The sequence below is a fragment of the Microcaecilia unicolor genome, chromosome 3, assembly GCF_901765095.1.
Source record: "Microcaecilia unicolor chromosome 3, aMicUni1.1, whole genome shotgun sequence".
NCBI lineage: Eukaryota > Metazoa > Chordata > Amphibia > Gymnophiona > Siphonopidae > Microcaecilia > Microcaecilia unicolor.
Genome location: NC_044033.1, coordinates 53,225,884 through 53,244,524, shown reverse-complemented (window position 1 = coordinate 53,244,524; position 18,641 = coordinate 53,225,884). Strand labels below are relative to the sequence as shown.

Below are 18,641 nucleotides of genomic sequence, written 5' to 3'. Positions count from 1 at the left end.
TTTTAATAAACTGGCTTCTGCCATACTGTAGGCATTCTTGTTTTGCTACTTGGTGCTATTGTGGTAGGATGCTGCCTCTATGTTGGAGACTCTTCAAATTTTGTAAACATTTCAACACTGCTGTACCGGGAAAAAAACACTGGGATCATGACCAAAGAGAATTATGGAGAATGAAGAAATTATGATCATTTGGAACATTCCCATTCCAACTGATAAAATGCTGGATGCAAGGAAACCAGAAATAGTGGTAAAGGAGAAAAAACAGCAGCAGAAGGCACTGATCATTAAGATGTTGTTCCCAAGTATAGTGCTGTGGAACAGTTTTGCATCACCTTGCCATAAAAACAAATTTTCTAGGATTGTGTGTTAGTACGGCAATTCTTTTTATTATCAAAATTCAATAGTGCATTCTTTCCGACTATAAATTTCTCTCAGAATCTCAACTGAGATGTTATTTACTCAAGGGGGACTGTCTATCCTGCTGTGCCGTGCAATACAAATGCATGTATCAGAACTGCAAATTAAATAATACTGCTATCTGGAATGGAGGAGTGGCCTAGTGGTTAGGTGATGGATTTTGGTCCTGGGGAACTGAGGAAGTGAGTTCGATTCCCGGCACAGGCAGCTCCTTGTGACTCTGGGCAAGTCACTTAACCCTCCATTGAGCCTGCTATGAGTGGGAAAGCGCAGGGTACAAATGTAACAAAACAAACAAAAAAAAAATAATGATGTTAATCTATGTTAAACCCTATCTACTTCTCTAATTCCTCATATATCTTCTGCTATACTAATTGTATACAAGATCCTGTCATGATTATGTCATAACTACACTATGTAAGCCACATTGAGCCTGCAATAGGTGGGATAATGTGGGGTACAAATGTAATAAATAATAATAATAATCTTCTAGGAATTTGAACAGTTTTGGTGGTCCATTCTACTTGCTGACAAAGAAATTGGAAACATGCTTTTTTGACCACTGCCACACACTGAGCTCAGGATTCCAGTGCGTTGTCCATTGTAACTCAAACATCTTTTACTATCTACATATAGTAAGGATTACTTCCCATATTTGCATTACTATGCATTTGCACACATTAAAATGTTTGCCATTTAGACTGAAAAAAATAGAAAGCAGCAACAACAAATCCAAATTTCCCTATCAAAGTCCTTATGGCCCTACAAAAGGCAAGCTTGCTGTGAGAATAATGAAAAGAGAAATGCATGTTACCTGAAAAGGCAAAGGAACAATATAATCCTTTCCATCAGTGCTATGGATGTTTATGCAGGAGCTCTGCAGTACACAAACACATTTTCTACTTTGACAGGACCTGTAAACAGGAGAAAAATATAAAAGAAACATTCAAGCTACCCAACTATTATGCCACAGTAATGCTCTTGCAGAGCCCTACTTTTCCTTCCTTCTGCTATCACACAATAAATAAAACAGCAGTGTTGTCTGTAGAAATGTTTGTCAGCCAGGCCGCACGAAGGAGAAGCTAAGTAAGGGGAGGGAGGGGGGGAGTACTGCACAGTAGGTGGACAGACCATTGTAAACAACAGGGCAGAGAATGAGGGCCCCTCTAGGGGCCCTACTTTCCTCTAGCTTCCATCTAGTTAAATCAGTTTTGATAGATGGTTAAGGACCCATGACCTTTATTGCCTGGGGCCCAATCACTGTCAGTCTGCCCCTGCTGCCCAGTATTATAAAAATGTTCTGTTAGGTTAACCAGTAAAATCAGCTGGTGATCCTGGGGGAAAAATACTGAACAGAGAGGTCATATTCAGCGGGGACTGCTAACACACAAAATATATGGACATTTTTATCTGAATTTTATGCAGATTTCGAGCAAGGCTATGTGTTTCATGCTTGATTGCTAAAAATGCTGGCATCATTTTAAATTGATAACTTGTCTATTAAGTTATTCCCTGCTATTTCTTCATTCTGATTGAACATATAAAATTAGACTGGTTAAATGGAAAAGTTGTGTTTCTTTCCTTTAGTCCTATCAGACAGGTCCAGACCAATGGATAGTGTCCATCAACCAGCAGATGGTGACAGAGATTGAAAATAGTTTAAATGGTTTGCCCCTTAAGGTAACATGCAGCAGAGAACGTCAGTATTTCAAATAACCAAGTAATGGTAATCAAAATCTGTCTGATTGCTAATATTGAAACTTTGAGACCAAATATCTCGATCAGGTCATAACCTTACTAGCCACTGCAACATATACTCTACTGATATGCAGATATTTCACTGATTCAGGAGACGTGCAACATACAATAGGTTAGAAAAACTTAAAAGCAGAATTCAGTGATATCTGAAAAATATAGCTTATAACCAAAATAATCAACCAGGGATGGATTCTGGACTTGTCTAATAGTACTAATGAAAGAAAGTTATCAGGTAAGACATAACATTTCCTTCCTTGGCATCCTAACAGACCAGTCCAGACCAATGGGCTATAGCAAAGCAGTGTCCCCAACATAGGGTGAGACTACGAAATTAAATCACTCAAAGAAGAAGAAAAAAAAAAAAAAGAGACAGCAAGAGAAACTAGAATAGCCTAAGAGATCCTTTCCAGTGTAACCCTGTAGAAAGAACCAAGACTAATCAGAAGAACTCTGGAAGCTGCCAGGGTGCCGTGGCATACAGTCTGGGAGCCACTGGCATAGCCATTACCATCAGGAGCCCTTACCACCACCTATTTAGGTGACTGTAAGGGCTCCCAAAATATTTCTGTGCTAATCAGGTAGCATGCAGTAATGTGCCCGCAGTACCCGATTAGCACAGGCACACCTCCCGTACTGCAGCACGCCCCTCGATAGTACTTTTTTAGTGCATGTAGGCTTACTGCGGCTTAGTAAAAGGGCCCCTTATTTATCACCATTTCATTCATTTTTATATATTTATATGGTTATATGTCCACTTAATTGTTTATTTCTTTGTTTAGGTGATCCTCTTAATTACACATTTCACTCATTTAATCCATTATAGCTCGTGGGCACCAAGGATTTAAGATGTATTTGAAAAAAAAAAACAGGGTTCTAGCGTTTTCAGGCATGGAGAGTTATGACCCAAAGGTTAAAGCAACTGCCTATGAACCTAATTTTATTGGTTCAAGTCCTGGTTACAATAGCTGTCTGTGAACCTGACATTGTGGGTTTGAGTTCCACTATTGATTAGCATTATATACACTGCTGTGTTGTTCCCCTCCCCCTCAAAACAGGCAATTAAAAAAAAAAAGTCATTTTTTTTGTGACTGCATAGTGAAAATAACTGTGGGGGTCCTTTACTAAGCCACAGGTGGGCTAGAAGTGTTTAAAATAAATAACATCCTCTTAAACACAAGGATCTATCTAAGCCAACGATGCTGCACCCACTGCAGAACAGTTTGCCACTTTGACCAGAAAAACTAAAGACTAGCAGTGGTGTTCTAAAGCTTAATAATTCCAAGTCCACTTTGATGAAACAACAAAATTCACAGCGGCGGAGTAACAGCTGAACAGAACTTGGTCCTACTTCAATTATCCTCTCAGGACATAGATCAATCCTATTAAAGGTACTCCTCCTCACATTGCACCTTAGACGCTTGTCCAAGTTATCTTCTAAAAGCTGCCCTAATCATTCATTGATCTCCTTAAAACAAATATATCTTTTCTGTTGACTTACGGATTATTCCCAGAAAATAAGAGATCCATTATATTAACCCCTATTCCAAAGAATCTATCGGCCTCAATAAACAATGTCACCAAATACAGGCCAGTAGCATCCATCCCTCTATTGATAAAGGTCATGCAACGCATAGTTGCAGTTCAACTTATGGATTACCTTTCATCTTTCTTTCATTCCTTTACAAGTGAATCTTGGCTGCATATATATTATGAAATTGAATAAACGTCAGCACTTATTGCCATCACATAAATGCTTTTGAATATTGGACTCTTGAGCATTCCTAAAATTGGACCCCAACAATTCTACATTTTTTTAAACTGTCAAACAGTGGTTCACCAACGGAAAACAAGAGTGACTTCAGTACTCTTCATGAGTATCCACTTGTCACAGGAAGATTTTGTGAATCATCATCAATAGCACATCTATCTAGAAGGCGTATAGCCTCAGGATGGTAAAGGGTGTTTTAGAAATAAAGAACTAGGGCTGTTGTGGTATTTCAGTAGTAATGCTGGGTACCATCATGTGAAGGACCCACATTCAACTTCTAGGCTTGGCTTCAGCTTCCCGAGCTGGGGATATGTGGATGGAGCCCCTGGCAGGGAGACAGGGATGGAAGGAGTTCCAGCCACTGCCTCAATGTGACAGGTACTTGTTGGACAACAAAGTCATGGAGAGCATTAGGTTTGTAGGGCACCGCCATCTGTGGCATCCCAATGGGCTAGTCCAGTCCTAGAGTACCCCTTGCCAGTGAGGTTTTCAGGATATCCACAATGAGATGCATGAACTTGATTTGATACACTGACTCTATAATATGCAAATCTCTTTCATGCATATTCATTGTGAATATCCTGAAAACCTGACTGGCAAGAGGCACTCCAGGACCAGAATTGGGAAACACTGAGCTAGAATACATGGAGGTTATAAATAAAAGGAAAAATACACCAGGGAATTATAAATGAAGGTTCACGGCAACACTGCCCAACACCAGTTGCAGTAGAGGAAGCAAGTGTTTAGCCAAAAAAAAATACAATACAGTTAATAGTATCATGCCTGTTAATTTAACAAAAACTGGCAGTATCCCGTAGACAAGAGACTGGTAGCATAACAAGACACTTGCAAGACAGTAATAACATAAGATAGTCATTTGACTATATACCAAGTATAAAGTTTAAAGTAATTTTTTTGGATTTGGTATTGATGTGTTCTCCAGTGGTTGCTACTGTGGCAATGGCATCTTTAGCTGGACAGTTGGAAGCTTCCAGAAGTGAGTTGGATGGAGTGTCTTCATCACCACAGGTATCTGCTGTACAAGTTCCCAAATTTCTTTTGACCAAGCCAACGGAGGTAACCCTGGATACTTTATGGTCATTAACAGCAGATCTGGGCAAGTTCAGAGTTTGGAGAAAAGACTTATGAAATGTGAAGGGAAAATGTTTAAAACTGATTCCAAGTTTAAAACTTTTAACTACTTGTGTTGAAAAATTAGAGAATGACTTGACTGAGATAGTAGTCCAGACTACTATCATTAAAGATGTTATGAGTTTAAGGAGTAAGGCTGAATCTTTTGATAACAGTATTCAGAGTAATCTTCGCTTCCTGAACTTTCCCTCGAGTTTTTGCTGTAACACCTAAAACGCCTAAAGATATGTTTAAGCGCTATTTTAAGAAGAATTTGTGAGTTGCTGAAGAAAATATTCCAACTTTTTCCCCTACCTTACTACTTACCATAAAAGTCTTTGTAGGGTCAGCAAAACATAGAACAGAATGATGCTTCTTTAGATATTTTTGCTGTCTTGGAGTCATCAGATACAGACTTAGCAATAGCATCAACTCTGGTTGCCACTGGGTGTTGGCACCAGACAAGATTTGTATAATAATAAAGTTGTTTAAAAACAGGAGTAAGACCTTTTGGGGATTTATAATCCAAATTCTTCCAGATGTTTATAGAGCTACTCAGAAAAGTCGTAGGGGTGCTTCAGATTGGTGGTACCTTTCATATGAGATATCTTTGTAAATGCATAGTTAGGTATCAGTCTATTAAATATGTCTTTTTTTTAACCATCTCATCTAACTCCATTCCTGGCAAGGAAACATATGGTGGGGAGATATAGATGGACCCCCCCCCCCCCCCATGGTTGTTAGCTCTTTTTCAATTATTTCTATACCCTGAAGACATGTCAGGTATAATTATCTAGTTTATCTCTTGGATCTCTCTAATGTGGATTTGACTGACATTTCTGTAATGACATACCTTTTGTAATAATAGTATTTATATATTTTATTTGCTGGAAAATGTCACTTTTCTGTACAAATGTTTAATGCTTGGTTTAAAATGTCAATAAATTAAATGTAAAAAACAAAAACAAAAATTCCAGAAGGAAACACTCATATTTCCCTATGTAGAACCTCAAAAACCACAAGGCAGTGGGTTCTCAAGATTCTACATAGCTGGAATATAAGAGGGATCCTGGAGGAGAGCTACTCTTGTGAAATTTCTGGTTACCAATTGGGATTTTGGGCCACAGTGTATGTGGCTATTGCCATTTTATCAAATGGGGTAAGTACTATAAAGAACACTTTCCAAGCTCAGCTTTGAGGGTCTTCAGCTTTTGTCCATTATAGCTAATACAGGTCTACCCATACAGAATCTTTCCTTATATAACAAGGTCATGTACAACAGAATTCAACTCACCTTCTGCTTTTTCAGATTTATCTTGTGATATAGTGAAGTCGCACCAAAGAGCCTAAGAAAAGGGAAACAAAAATCAGTCTCATGGTTCACCAATCAAAAACTCCCTATGAAGTTGCTTAATTGCTGGATAAGGTCTTTGAGATGAAAACCAAACAAGGAAGGGTTCCAGTTAACAAGAATACAACTTGAAAAACTAGAGAAGAGGACACATTATCAGGAGTTTCAAGTATACTTGATAAATTGCCTTTCCTCGAGTCCTGCCAACAAATGGAGTGAGCTAAACTGTTTGGCTTTCCTATTTAGCCTGATACAGTCAGAAAGTCTATCAGTATTCTTATGAAAAGCTAGAGACTGTTTGTCCCTATTCTACTTCATCAAGGCCTTCCACAAGGGAGCGGAACCTTTACTAAGCAATAGTGTAGAAAGCTTGAAAAATTATAAATTATGTGTGGCAGGGCTTCATTGTTGCAGTATAGTGTTTATCAAATACATTTGCTGGCAAGCTGAATAATATACACATCAGAAGCTCTATCAAGGTGTGTGCATGGGTGGCTTACAAAGTGAGGTGTAAGTTACTGCTGAAAATTTATATCATGAGAAATTATAATTCTAAACTATGCAAAAATGAACTGCTAGATTTTGGTTCTCTGCTTGTTGTAGAGCAAAACAGGAGCCCCCTGCACAACACAGAGGACACTGAAACTGACTTTGCAATGGCAGGAAACTGGCTGGGGGGGGGGCTGCAGAACAACATTTTATTTGCCATGTAAGAGACAGTTTTGTCAAGGTTGGTTGGTTAGGAACAGAAGGTGCTGCAACTCTGAAAGTTTCTCAGGTAAAACTTTGGACAAAAAAAACAACAACAAAAAAGACTTTTGCAGTCTGAGGGTGCTTGTGGAAGCAAATGTATGCTGTGTATTGAAGCATAAAAGAGACTTACTAAACCATTTGCTGCATTTTCCCTAGGAGAATTAGGGACAGAAGCTGTGTGCTAGTCTTGTAACTGTGAAGAGAAATTCATTTGAGCTCTATACTGTCTTTTAAAAAAAGCAATTAGCAGCTAAGCATAATCCAACCTTGCTCTTCATCTTTGCCAGACCACTTCAGACAAATTAAATGTTCTAGAGCTATCTTATAGGCACAGCAGGAAAGGGCCATAGCTGCCTGCCAAGCAGAGGCCAAAACATCAGTCCCTAGTACTGCAATGGGACAACTGCCACCCCACAAGAGCCTACAGAGACCTGGTCCACGTGAAGTCTGCTCGATAAACATGAAGTAAGAATTGATGGATGCTGTCCTTTACCTGGTGCAGACAGCCTTGATTAGCACTAATCTTTACTTATGCTAACAGCATCAATAAGGAACATTTTCTTTCCGTTAGTCCCAAAGGATCAGTCTAGACAAATGGGTTGTAACCATCCGCCAGCAGGTGGAAATAAAGAACTCTGAGTTGTACCTCATAAGCCCCTACACTTAGAAACCAAGCCAGTATTTGATAACTTCAGAGTGAGAGTGACTTCCAGACTCTAGATACAAAAAGAACTAAGAAATAAAAGGCATAACTCGTGTCTTAGAAATAACAGAACCTAAACAACACAAAAAAAAACCGAAATTACACAGAACCCGGAAAAACCGAAACCATCACAGAAGGCCGGGCTCTGGACTGATCCTTTGGGATTAAAGAAAAGAAAAATTATCAGCTAATTAACTAATTTTTCCTTCCATTATGTCCAGAATCAGTCCAGACAAATGGGATCCTTAAGAGGGGAGGGACTGCGATATCCCTGCAGTGAGAAATGTGGCCCCAAAGGAAGCATCTGCTTGAACAGACACATAAAATGTTGAGTAGTAGTAGTAGTAGTAATGCTTAACAAAGAAATAAGAAGACGACCACATTGCTGACCAACAGATCTCTGCCAATAAAACTGCTCTAGACTCTGCCAAAGAAGTCACCAAAGACCTGGTAGAATGAGCCTTGACGTGCATGGGAGAAGATCTACCCCTCAGAATGTAAGCCAAAGAAATAGCCTCCTTAAGCCATCAAGCCACTGTCGCTTTGGAGGACAGCAAAACCCTTCCAAGGTCCCACAAAGAGGATAAAAAGATGATCACATCACCTGAAATTGTTGGTAGCGGTAAGATAGCGCTAAGTACGGGCTTCACATTCAACAGTCGCAGGGAAGCATATTCTGCAGAAGGAAGAAACAATCTAAAAGGACAAACTGTCCATATGGAAACTCTCGAGTCAGAAAAGTGGATAAAGGGATCCCTGCAAGAAAGCTTGAAGCTCTGAAACTCTCTGTACCTACAAAATGGCAACTAGAAATACTGCCTTTAAAGTAAGATCTTTGATAGCTGCCGAATGAAGAGGCTCAAAGGGGGCTGACTGAAGAGCCTTAAGAATCACATGAAGACTCCACCGAGGACAAATATTGAGGAGAGGGGGGATGCAGATTGAGTGACTCCCTCGAGGAATCGCACTATATCAGTGTGAGCAGCCAATGAGGCATTCTGTATTTAGCCCCTAAAACACGCCAACGCTGCCACCTGAAACTTGAGCTAATTCAGAGCTAAGCCTTTTCTGAATACCTCCTGAAGGAAGGATAAAATTTGAGACAAGGAAGTACAAAATGGAGAAACACATTCTGTGCAGACCAGCTCTCAAAAGTTCTCCACACTCTACAAGAAGAAATGGACCACTTTCAGGCTTGCAGCAAGTTAGTAATAACATCATCCGTATAACCCTTCTTCCTCAATCACGCTCTCTCAAGAACCATGCCATAAGACCAAAGCGGGAAGGATCCTCCACAAATACTGGACTTTGGTGCAATAAGCCTGTCTGTAGAGGAAGAGTCAAGCGCAGAGCCAGTCTAGAGCTACAAGAACGACCTTCCCAGGATGACATGCAAGCTTGCGCAACATCCTTTCCACGAGAAGCCTCAGAGAAAACATTTAAAGGAGGCCGTCCGATGGCCAAGGCTGTAGCAATGCATCCATTCCTAGGGGGTCTCTCCCTGAAGCGGCTGTAGAATCTGTGTACTTGTGCATTGAGTCTGGATGCCATGAGGTCCAAAACCGGAGAGCCCCACTGTGTAGAAATGAGGTAAAATGCAGTCTTTCCAAAAAAGAAGCAGACAAGAGAGGCGATAAACTGCACACCAATGTAACAGCAAACAAAAAGCAGACCAAGTATACAGAAATGCTGAGTGAATTTATTGATACAATCACCTGACGTGGCCACGTTTCGCTCTACAGCTGTGTCAGGGGTTAGGAACTAATGAGAAACAGATAAAATATGTCTAATTAATCAACATGATAAAAATCAGCAAACAATGATATCCTAGTTAAAATTAGTAAAATACAATTATAAATAAAAATATATATTATAAAAAATAATAAAATCAATATCTAATTCAAAAGTATATGACAGAATAAAATATCAAATTTAAATGCATACAATTAAAAACATTAACATACAAACTGCATGTGAAATTACAATAACATAAAAATAAAGGTTTTGCTACTCAAAACATAGAAATAGCCAAAGGAGGTATAAGAGATGTAAAAGGAACACACATCTACAGGGGAAAAAAACAGCCTTCCCCTAATAATTGTGACATTGTCAAAGAGCACACGCACCAGCCTCCCACGAAGATGATGCGCAAAGGCTATTAGAGCTTTCCGGATAACTCAAAGTTCCAATCTGCTGATGCACCAGGAAGCCTCGATTCTCAACAAAAGAGCAACCCCGTTTGATCGTGCGCAGGGAGATGCCACCAAGTCAGACTCCTGGCTTGAACCGTCCACAACACCAGCTGGTCTTAAGTCCCCAAGACCGGAAACCACCAGCTCAACAGGGACAACTGTAGGGACTGCATGTGGAACTTCACTCAAGGCTACGTCGTCTGATGAGCATTATGGATGACCAGACTGGCAAGGATAAACGTGCTGTTGAACTGGCTTGTAATCTATCACTGTTGGATTCCCTACATATGCAGAAAGAAGCCTGGAATCATGTTACACAGGCAACCATTGTGAACTGCTACAAGCGGGCAAGCTTTGTTAAGGATGTGGAGAGGGACGAAACAGATGCAGCTGTTGCAAACGCGTCAGATGAACAGGCTATTGACATCCCAGCCGGTGTTACTGAAGAGGAGTTTCATCACTACGTAGCTGTTGATTACGATCTACGAACAGCTGACGACAGCACTGATGTCGAGATATGCGCCTACACGCAGGCATCGGCTGATGATGAAATGAGCAGGGAGGCACATGTTGACGAAATTCAACCTCCTGTCACTTTTGAAAGAGCGCTGGAGAGTCTCAACATCGTGCGGGCCTATATGGAGGCCACTGGATGTCAGTGCTAGGACAGTTTTTACCGTCTGGCAGACGTAGTCTATGGAACTCACAGACACAAGAGTGTACAGAGGAATATGACCGATTACTTCAAGTAAGCCTAATGTCAGTTAACGGAGACTGTATAACGTCAGTTAACGGAGACTGTATACTGTACATATAATAAACAGTACTGTGCATGTGTTTATCAGATGTCAAGCTTCTTTGGGTCACAACGGTTAAGTGCACACTCCGGTTAACTGCATGTATTTCTTTAGTCCCAGACCCTTGCACTTAAGTGGATTGCACTGTGTAAATATATACACAAACATTTGCATGCTTTTACTGTACTTTGAATCACACTAGTTTACAGAACTTGGCCTGGTCAACCCTATCTTGTATCTTTCTGTTACACAACATGTGTTAAATGACCTATGATAATACTCACCGCCCACCCCACCCCCGCCAAAAAAAAAAACCTAAGCAGGCTCCCAATCAAGAAATGCAAGTCACTAAATGGCTTTGACCAATTAGGAGGAATAAACTAAGATCAGTATTTCAACAGGTTCACAGCAGAATGTGAGAAATTTCTGGAAAACACAACAGACCAATAAGAATAGCAATGCAGATATATTAACATCTTTCAGCTCACTATACCTGTAACTGGGCTGTCCACGGTGAAAGCCTTATACACAGCAGAAGCCTGGTTCTTACTTCCTTTGCTCCAAATGGCCATGTTTCCAGTTACATACAGCTCTTCGTCATACTCCACCTCTTCCCCAAGCTCACCAATACCTTTTCTCAAGAGCCAGTTTTCCTGAGTCAAAAGACAGAAAAGAAAAGGTTATCAAATCCTACATAGCTCCATAAATCTCTCAAGTCCAAAGTGGACAAAGGGAAACGACGTTGAGGAAGATATGATAGAGGGCTATAATATGAGTGGAGTAGAACGGGTAGACATGAATCGTCTGTTTACTCTTTCCCAAAATACTAGGCCTAGGGATCATTCGATGAGCTACAAAAGAGTAACTTATAAACAAATTGGAGAAAAAGTTTCTTCACTCAACGTGTAATTAACTCTTGAATTCGTTGCCAGAGAATGTGGTAAAGGTGGGTAGCTTAGCGGGGTTTTAAAAAAGTTTGGCAAGCATCCTAAAGGAAAAGGCCATAGACCATATTAAAAATGGAGTTAGGAAAATACACTGTTTATTTTGTTCTGGGATAAGCAGCATAAAATGTATTGTACTTTTTGGGATCTTGCCAGGTAGTTGTGAAATGGATTGGCCACTGTTCTAAACAGGATGCTGGGCTTGATGGACCTTTGGGTCTGTCCCAGTATAACAATACTTATGAGGGATTTTTTTTTTTTAACACAGTCCATGACATTCCTATGGGGCCCTTTACTAAACTGTGGTATAAGGCTTACGCATCGTAACGCAGGAGTTTCCCTGCATGCCAAGCTCATCTTTTTTATGTTTAAATTGGTTTATTAATTTTATATTTTAATAAGCATTCTACTTGTACAGAAATACAGTGTTAAATATAGCCAGAAAAAAAATATCATACATTATTATTCATTACATAATATTATGCATATATTCACGTTCCTTAGACCACTATTCGGGGACATAGTCAAAACTTGAGAAGAATTATTTGTGGATTAACTTAGCCCTAAGCTCATCTTAACGCAGCTATATAATAGGCCTCTCTGTCGGATCCCATATTAATTTTTCCCATTAGCATGCAGGACCAGCCAACATATTAACAATACTAGTTAGTGCACGTTAATGTGAATGCACTAGAATGTTGGCACTTCCATGCCCATTCCTGCCCCCTCCTGAAAAATAATTAAAAAAAAAATAGCACACAATTAGCATCCTACAGTAAGTCTTCCTCCTGAAAAATAATTAAAAAAAATAAATAGAATACAATCAGCATCCTGCAGTGAGCCTTTTTTGGTGACCTGAGACCTCACTTCATGCTACAGAAGGAACTTGGACCCAGATTATTGTGACTCAAGTGGTTCCACCAACAGGCCTCGAAATTATGATTTTGTAAGTTGTGTTTCGTACAGAAACTGGGGAAATGATAGCATCAATGACAAGGCTTATGCAATGGTCCAAAATAGTAAGGGGAAATTAGTTGACTGTCCTAAGGAAATTGATAGAGTTTAAGGAATATCATCACTCCTATGACCAACAGAGAGGATGGAGAGAAGGTGTCCCCAGGGCAGGATCAAGTAAGGCAAAGACCAGGTAGAATCATGAACTGAAAGGTGGAACAGGTATCAATACAGTATCATCAGGTTATAAAGAAATCGGACATTTTCCCACTGCACAGAATTCCAAGGTGGAAGTACCCATTTCCCACTGAGCTATTTGCACTGGAACTGGAGACATTTACTAGTTGGGTGCAGCATAACTTTAGTATTCATCCAGCAAGAGTTGTAACCTGGTGGATAGAACAGCTGGTTTAGAGATCTGGGAATCAAATCAACAGCAATCTGGGGAATTCAAATTAACCACTGTAACCATCAACTATATGTTATAAAAATGGGTACAGAATGTAAAAAACAGTGTACATAAGGAGGATACACGTACAGAAGACCAGTCTCCCGATGAAGGGAGTCTGTCCTGGGCCTGAAGCCTGGAACAGTAGTGAAAGATTTGTGATTGAACTGAATGGCAAAGAGATCCACCAAGGGCACGCCTCACACTTGGAAGATCTCGAAGGCAACGCCCATGCTGAGGGACCACTCGTGTGATTGTATGACCTGCTCAATCAATGATGACTGTATAGACAGAAACTTAAATTATATTAAGTGAGCACAATGCTAGCCTTTAATTCAATACTTCTTATGTCCTTTTGGTTTATTATTTTTAATATATTTATATTACCACTATTTAATATAGCCCGATTAACTATGTATAGCATACTAACAGTATGTTCTGATAGACATCCAAATTACTTCCCCCCCCCCCCCCCCCCCCGTTTACTAAGCTGCGCTAGCAGGTGGTGCACGTAAATGCTGACATAGCCCATTAAAATGTGAATGGCTGCATCAGCATTAGTGTGGCTTAATAAACAGGGGGGTTTGTTTTGGTGTTGATCTAATGATGTTGATATTAATCACATTCATTTTTATTATCATTTGTTACTGTGTCTTTTTTTTTTTTAATTTATATGTATTTATATGTATTGTATATGTTAATTTTTAGAATCCTGATGCAGGCCAAAACGCCGAAACATGACTTGTGTTGAGTCTTGTATGTGTTTGAATAAAGTTTTACTCCAGTAAACATTGTCTAGTTTCCATTTTGTGTCACCTTCGCTTTATGGTGTGTATCTCTGGGAGCAACCATCTTTCAAAAGGACACAAATGGAATAGCAAAGTATTGGTTCACACACTGGGTGAGGTCATAGATGACATCAAGGTCAGTATAGACCAAGCCAGTGCTACTACAAGTAATGCACTAAGAACTCTTGTCAATGTATGGTTTTTACTTTTCAGATAGCCAGTGCTGCAGTAGCTATATAAGCCTGAAACAATTGTTGATCTTACTTTCTGCTTGTCATGAATTGTGAATTCCCGCAGGGATCCAACCAAGCCAGCAGCTCCATCAGAAGACCACAACTCAGATGCTGGCTGCAGCTGCCGGAGCTGAAGGTTCAAGGCATTAGGGTGGTGCCTGCTATGCTCACGGCCAAAAGGAACAAACTCCTGCAAATCCCCTGCTGCAATCATTGTTACTTTCTCTTCATAGACGTTCGACATGGAGTCCAAATATCCTCATTATTTCTGAAACAAATAAACAGATAAGTGAAATATGACATTCCTGAAGATAAATGTGAAAATTAAGGTACTGAAGACACATATCAGTTCACACTTCCTGGTATCAACAGTACTACATGGGTCTCAAGCATCCATGGACTATCTTTCATAACCAATTGCAACTAGCAATTGTGGGGTCAATATTCAGCAAACACTTATCCAGGTAAGAGTAGCTCCTGCTCAGATAACGCCACTCACAAGGGCCACCCAAGGATAGGTACTAGGGCAGTCTGGAGGCAGTACTAAACTAGAGCCAAGAGTCACCCAGTTAGTTGTCTGTTAACTGGGTGAATAACCAGATAGAGTTAGGAGAGCAAAAAGGATGTTCTAACTTTATCCAGGTAGGTATCAAAGTACTGTCTGAATATCACTGGCACTCTGGTGCCAACAGCCACTTTAAATACAAAGTATTCAGCACTAGTACCCAGGTAAAACACAGTACTGAATATTCAGGCTAAAAAAAAAAAAGAAAACAGGGACTAGTATTTTATAAAAACGCTGACTACCATGGGCTGGATATCAGGGGGAATATTTATACAGTATATTACCGTTTTATCTATTGAGACCATCAAGAATACTCAGTGCAAAACCTTATATTACAAACAGTACTCCGGAGAAATTCTGCATATTTTTTTAAGAATTCTGTGCACAATATTTAAAAATTCTGCATAGATTTGTACAGTTTTGCACAGAATTCCCCCATCATAACGCCCAAAATCCCCTCCTGCCTTTTCTTCCTCAGGCTCCAGCCTCCCCAATTCTCTCTCTCATTCCAACTACACATATCTCTCCAACTCCTGGCAAGAACCTTAATTCTGAATGCCTCCAAATCTTCTCTCTCTCTCTGCAGGCACACACTCCCACCTCAATTCTTTCTCCTCCCTTCCCCAATCCCATAGCACACACTCCACCGTACTCTGCCACCACCCATACGCATGGTACACACACATTGCTCGGCCCCCACTCCTCCATCCCTATGGCACATACTCACCTTGCTTGCTCCCCCCCTCTATCCCCATGGCATGCTCAGCCACCAGCACAATCAGCTCTGCTCGAATCCCCCCCCCCCCTAACCCTCAGAGATCGCGCAGCGAGAAGAAAGTAAACAGCTGCATATCAGGCTGTTTATTCCTCCTGTGCTGACCAAAACCCAACTGTTCATGAACTGCTATACAGAGACGCCTGCACAGTTCACTTCCTCCTCTTTGCTGTTGGATCTCTGTAAGGAAGGGGGAGAGATTTAAGAGAGAAGTTGATGCCTGTGGATGTGTAGAATTTGCACAGATGTGGAATTCTGTGCAAATTCTGCATTGTGCAGAAATCTCCCTGGTGTAAACAGAATAAACAAAATTACACGACACAAATTAAAATAAAGTGGACGATGTCCATTTTTTACTTCCACAATACTCACAAAGAATTCAAATGCATTCACTCATATTCTTTTCAAGCCTGTCTTTCTGTTACTGAAAATAGATCCCATCATTATAACAGCATTGTAGCTGCCCACTAAGAGCCTAATTCATTTTTTCCATAGACCCAGAATAAGAGAAAAATATTAGTGAAATCAGACTGTGCTGAGAAAAATATTAGTGAAATCAGACTGTGCTGTCTCTTATAGTGCCTCATATTAGGCCACCCCCTCCTGCTTCTTTCAGTCAGTCCACAGTTGGTATTTAAGTGGCATCTCTAGCTACATTCTGTAACATGGATGATGCAACCCAGTATTCTCCCAATAACGTTTTGCCTGCTGGATGGCATGAAAGAGTAGAGGGAATACTGCACAGTATTATAACATTTCTGTTAAGTTAGCCAGGCGGTCATTAAGATCAGCTGGGTGGTGAGGCCATTCAAATGGTTCTAGGAAGAACACTGTACACTCTGTTTAAAAGATTGCTGAGAAGAATGATAGATGAGGAAAATTAAAACAGAAAAACCTTTGGACATAATCAGCACACAATCAAAGTCAGATTAATTCATCTCTTCATTTTAACTTGGCTAAAACAATGTCCCTCAAATGTTAACACATCCTTGGAGGGGAAACTGTCAAATTCCCCATTTCCAACAGTGAGAGATTGTAGGCCAATCCTGGATTTCTGATAGTGTTGCAGGTCTCATCATGCTCCTGCAAAGGTTAACTTTTAGTTATATTTATTTGGATTTTGTTCACCCCTTTTCAGTAGTAGCTCAAGGTGAGTTACATTCAGATACATTGGATATTTCTCTGTCCCTGGGGCAATGAAGGCTTAGGTGACTTGCCCAAGATCACAAGGAGCAGCAGTGAGAATTGAACCGGCCACCTCTGGATTTCAAGACCGGTGCTCTAACCACTAGGCCACTCCTTCACTCCATCTCCAATGTACAAGTTCAAAACCAACACAGACCAACAGAATGGGTAACTAGGAAATGTTGCCTTTGTATTAGTGCAGATTGTAAATGGTTGTAAATGGCAACATGTGCATGTTACAGAAAATACCGCAGCGCCTAACTTCTAAAGGGCAAAACTCACTACAATACGTTAAAAAGAGACTCCTGATGAAAGCTAAAGCGCTTCCTCATTTCTACGCTAACCCCGAATCCAAGGCCCATCAGCAACCCACACGCTCTGCACAGAGATGGCCCCTGGGTCCAGACCCCGCAGGAGCCTCCAGTATACAGCAGACCCCGAACACACCTGCCAGCAAAAATCGTCTAGAGCGGCCACGCCGGGTACTGTGGGAGGCTGGAAGGGAACTGCGAGCCCCACCACGGTCCACTCTCCAGCCAAATCGGACGTCTACTTAATATTGCTCAAAGAAAACGAGAAAAAAAAATACATAAAACAAACACGAAACCGATGACAGCTCCAACAAAACTCTTCAAATGCACGCGGCCATCTTAGATCTCCCGTCAGCCACCGCGATAGTGGGGCGGGCAGACGCAGGAGGAGGAAAGAACGGGGGCGGGGCTTGCTAAAAGACGGATCCCGATTCCCGGATCCTCTACGATTCGAGCTACCTTAATAACAGTACTGTTCTATTTTGACTGCTGCTGGGATTCGGCGGACAAGGACAGAGCATGTAAACCGAAGATTCGCCACATAAGGAAAGCGACAACAGCAGTCTCAACAGAACAGCGACTTGGTGCTTGGTCACACTGGGAGAGGGGAAGTGTAATGGACGGTGGCAACAGGGATGGCGGGGTGGAGAAAGAGAGAGAGGGAATAAATTGGATAATAGCATTATTAACTAGGAAGGAGGACAGAGACACTAGGCAACGTGGGGGTGGGACCGAGGAAGAAGAGAGATAATGTCGATAATGGGGGGGAGGGAGGAGACGATATGTTTGGAAATCAAATGGGACAGGATAGAAAGGAGAGACATACTGTACATCAAGGAGGCAGGGAAGACATGCTGGAAGTTAAGAAGTTGCAGAGGTGCCAAGGGTGGCCCCCATAACAAACTGGAGATTTACCACCGCTATGTTGGAGACTGAAGGCCAATGAGTGAGGAACCAGTTCTGGCAGATGCACATTCCAAAAAAACTGACATATTCTAATCAATACATGGAAAATACCTTTTTTTGGCTGGTTATTTTATTTCTTTAATGGTATTAGTCTCAGTCTCTGGATTCTAGTTTTAGCTTTCCTCTATCTTCTCTTAACTATCTTGCCGGAGTCTCCTTTATCATTTGGCACTTCTTTTCTTTCCATGTCCACCACCCATCTTCCCTCTGCGTCCTTTATCAGTCCTATCTGGAAACTCTCCTCTATGTTCCTCTCTCTATCCTTTTCTCCTGTTCCTCATCTGCCTTCTTAGTGCCCCTGTTACCCACCCCACCCCTGTGTCCCTGTCCCTAGGCTGTCTCCATGCCCAGTATTTTATCTGTGTCCCTGTCTCTCAAACACAGTCCCAATTCCAGTAACCTGCCCCTGGCTTGGCTACACACTTCAATATGCAACAACTTCCTTTATCATTCAATTGCTATGGACTTCCTCTCATTTACAATCTAGGAATCACTAGCACAAAGAAGCCCTACCTTTGTATGAACTTGGCAGCTAATAGTGTGCTGCTTGCATTTACATCCAAACAGACTTGTAGAAATAAATATATAATACAGAGCTGACA

At 40.9% G+C, this 18,641-nt stretch overlaps 1 protein-coding gene across 1 annotated transcript in view; it reads right to left on the bottom strand.

Annotated features, from left to right (window-relative positions):
• ANAPC1 (anaphase promoting complex subunit 1) overlaps positions 1-17,282 on the bottom strand; it is a gene marked incomplete in the record, with an annotated part of 281,392 nt that extends 264,110 nt beyond the window's left edge. Inside the window, 6 exon segments of the mRNA XM_030195933.1 lie at positions 1,232-1,339; positions 6,376-6,420; positions 8,665-8,673; positions 11,371-11,523; positions 14,269-14,505; positions 17,210-17,282. Coding sequence (XP_030051793.1) covers positions 1,232-1,339; positions 6,376-6,420; positions 8,665-8,673; positions 11,371-11,523; positions 14,269-14,481 — 528 coding nt within the window.
• Between the last annotated feature and the right edge of the window lie 1,359 nt (positions 17,283-18,641).